The sequence below is a fragment of the Bidens hawaiensis genome, unplaced genomic scaffold (genome assembly GCF_021521415.1).
Source record: "Bidens hawaiensis isolate Kalapana, Puna unplaced genomic scaffold, B.hawaiensis_p1.1 tig00062339_1, whole genome shotgun sequence".
In the NCBI taxonomy this organism is placed as follows: domain Eukaryota; kingdom Viridiplantae; phylum Streptophyta; class Magnoliopsida; order Asterales; family Asteraceae; genus Bidens; species Bidens hawaiensis.
This window is the reverse complement of record NW_027506509.1, coordinates 1-3,747: the sequence shown is the minus strand read 5'-3', so window position 1 is coordinate 3,747 and position 3,747 is coordinate 1. Positions and strand designations below refer to the sequence as shown.

Below are 3,747 nucleotides of genomic sequence, written 5' to 3'. Positions count from 1 at the left end.
AGGCAAGCTTTCTCGTGCTTAGCTACTCTACCCGCCTCTGCCTTGTTTATCGCATGACCCACCACAAACCCATGGTCCCGTAGCCCAACGAGGGGGGACACACCTGTCAAATCAACGCACGCGTGCTTCCCTTTTTCCCATCCAAATATATGTTTTGTATAAACCATATATTTTTTTAAGTGTTTTCTTTTGTACTGCTTGGCCTGATTATTTCTTTCTTCTTAATTAATCTTTTTATTAAAAGTTACACGATTAACAAAAATAATTTATTAAAGCATCTATAAGGGCATTCATAATGGTTTTACAAAGAAATAAAAAAAAAACCTACAAAAATATATATTGTTATGCTCTTGCCTTGATAAAACAATTCTTACAATATCTCGCCTTTTTATTCTACATTTACACATGAAAATGAACTGTTTACAAAATAAAAGTTATTTTGAAGGAGCTCCTTCAAATTGATCTCGCAGCATCTCATATTTTTTAAGCTCTGCTAGAGAAAGTGAGGGGGAGAGCTCTCTTACTACCTGCAAAGCAAAACCAATTAGACGAAATAACAATTACTGAATATTGCAAGTGGCCCGTCGTCCCAGTAGGTCGATTCAGGTTATGCTCGTTTTTAAAAGGGTCGAATAAACTATTTTAACATAAACAGAAACAGGTGAAACACGTTGAAAGTTACCAACTTCCTACATATTTTATCTAAAGATTCATATTGCAGTGGATATAGTTTGTTAATCATAATTAAAAAGCATTTATTCGATTGTAGAATCTTCCAAAACTGGGACACAAACGTTCTTTGGATCAACCTGACCCAACCGGATTATTTCGACCAGTATTAAAAAATGACATGTTTCACTCAAACCTGTTATCCAACCTAAATATTAATAACGCTAAAAATTTGTCTCACAAGATTTTTCGTTTTTCCTATATAGAGGTATTTAAGATATGTATTATGTATCACTAATGAGTCAACTCACCGATATATGAAATTTCTCTATACTGATGATGAATTAGCTAATAAACTTACTGTCACAAAATCTTCATATTCAACAACCACAGAATCAGGTTCATCCTTCACGTTAGTTGGATCTGCATCGGCGGCTAAAACCTACAACGATTAACAAAATATGAAATTTAGTTTATATACCTAATATAATAGAAACTTAAATTAAGGTAATTAGTCTAACCTTGCGTTTTGCAGCATGGAACCAAGCGTCTGCACACAAAGCATACATGTCTGCACCAGTAAAGTTTGGGGGGCATTTCTTTGCTATTGAATAAAGAGATACGTCTTCGTGTAATTTAAATTTACGGGTCAATGCTTTCAGGACCCTACAAAATTAAAGGAATTTGTCAAGTATTAGAATAAGTAGACCATACTCCCCAATCTCATGAAGATTGCATAAAGTTTTAGTTGATATAACCTTTCCCTATAAGACGGGTCTGTAGTGACTCCAACATATAGCAGCTTATCAAACCGACCAGGCCTTAGAAGTGCAGCATCTATAAGATCTGGTCTATTGCTTGCTCCTATTATAAATAAATCCTAAAAAAGAGAGGTCAAAATTTTATAAAACATAACATAACATAACATTACATAACATAACATAAAAACAATATAAAGAAATACGAAAACGATTACTAAGTGACATACTTGGGAAGAATCATTTAGGCCATCAATCTCTGCAAGCATCTGAACCACAAAACCGAAATGGGTGGTCAATACAGGGGTTGGGTTGAGTTGACCCAAAACACTTCTGGTCTTTTTTTTAAAAGCAATGATACCTGAGAAACAACACGGTCCATAACTCCTCCAGAATCACCGGAAGCACCACGGGCTGGAGCTAGAGAATCCAGCTCATCAAAGAAGATGACACATGGGCGGGCTGCTCGGGCCTGCAAATCAGCCCATTATTATGATGTGATTGTTTTAACACACCAGGAAAGAATAATGACACGATGGGTTGGATATGACAACTTACTTTCTGAAATATGTCTCTTACGTTTTTCTCTGATTCTCCTATGTACATGTTGATCAATTCAGGCCCTTTAACGCTTAGAAAATTAAGAGAGCATTCGGTTGCAACAGCTTTGGCCAACAAAGTCTATGAAAGACATATTTTTAGAATTATTACAGCACAAAAATTTAGCAATAAAAGTGATATGCTGAGAATTATTAAACTTTTTTAAATGATATGATATACCTTCCCGGTACCAGGAGGGCCATAAAGAAGAACACCAGAGCGCTTACGTAGCCCAGATGAAAACAAATCCTTATGCAGAAGGGGGAGCTGTAAAGCAGTTATGCAAAATGATATTATGAACTTCAATAACGATTTACTTTGTTGTATCAATTATCAAATACATACCTGAACTGTATCTAGAATAGACTTTTTCACATCTTCTAGTCCACCAACATCCTCCCATTTGACATTTGGGACCTGCAACCCATTGACCAAACAACTAAGAATTGCTACACATTTTAACAACAAAGACAGGGCAAATCTGATCCATTTACTTATAAACGAGTCTATTTGGGTTGTTGTCTCAAATGGTTCAAAGGGGTCAACCGAGTTGAAAGCTTACCAAAGTCTTTTTTTAATGCATACAACCTCTTACATTATTTTACACAAAGTTTTAGAATAATACTGTAATAATTTTGTTTTTGTGATCATTGTTAAAACATTGATAATTTATAGAATAAAACTTCAAATATAAAGCTACAGAATCAGCGTACAACCTTGGGAGTTCCTAGAGCAGAGGCATTTCTTTTCTTCGATCGATCCAAAGCTTTGGTCATAAAGTCTTCGCTAGGAGGCTGAATATCCTTTGGTGGTTTAGGTTCATGTGAACTGCTTTCATCCAACTTTTGGGGCTCTTTGTTCTCAAAGCTAATGCCATTAGTAGGAACCAAACTTGAACTGGCATCAGCAATTAAAGCCCTAATATCCCTTGGCATGAAACCAGATGTTTGTCCAACCATATCTTTTGCAAGATCCTCTGGAGATGTCTGGAACAATAATCGGTACCACCAAAAAATTAAGATTTGTATATCTCTGTGTGTGTATTAACAAATTCTAGACCCTGTAAGCATAAAACAGATTAAAATTTTCCTACTTACATCTGGAAGCAGTTCAGGAATATGCTGAAGTGATTGAGATAACATTTCAACTCTTTGTTTTTCAGTCAAAGGTCCCATCTTCATTTCATGGCTGAAACAACGCCTAATTGTAGGTGGCAATCCTTCAGAATTATCAGCAGCTGCAACAAGCAGCACAGGATGAGTATATATGGCTCGAGTGTTGTTCATGTGCTGCATGAGAAAAAGAAAACAATGAGCACTCTTCATCTTTCATTCAATACGTAACTATAGTTTTAAAGTAACGAGCGGATGGTCAAAAATCATTGTAGTGTAAAATCAACCTCTGCTTCATCCTCATCTTCATAATCATCTTCGTTTTGGCTATATGGCTCAGTGAACTCCCTGATGACAGATGCAACTTCAGAATTAACACCGATTTGATCATTTGGTGAACCATCATTGGAGCTCAAATTGCCAAAAGCATCAAAATGACGGAGAAGAAGAATCGTCGGTAAGTATCTGCAATGACACCGCAGCAGGTATACAAACAGACAAAAAAGAGTATGTTACAATATGACCTTTATTTTTAATATTAAACATACAACTACAATAACCCATGATGCAACTAAATACCTACGAGCTGCAGTGAAAGCTTGAGTCAA

The 3,747-nt window shown here is 35.9% G+C and overlaps 1 protein-coding gene across 1 annotated transcript; it reads right to left on the bottom strand.

The window, feature by feature from the left end:
- Window positions 1–397: 397 nt before the first annotated feature.
- On the bottom strand, window positions 398–3,744 carry LOC143618037 (peroxisomal ATPase PEX6-like; the record flags this gene model as incomplete). Its single annotated transcript, XM_077090383.1, has 13 exons — window positions 398–527; window positions 1,031–1,111; window positions 1,191–1,335; window positions 1,428–1,549; window positions 1,658–1,696; window positions 1,789–1,899; window positions 1,986–2,108; window positions 2,208–2,294; window positions 2,373–2,444; window positions 2,744–3,013; window positions 3,125–3,316; window positions 3,427–3,604; window positions 3,719–3,744. Coding segments are annotated over 13 exons (1,539 nt in total), but the record flags the coding sequence as incomplete, so codon positions are not given.
- Between the last annotated feature and the right edge of the window lie 3 nt (window positions 3,745–3,747).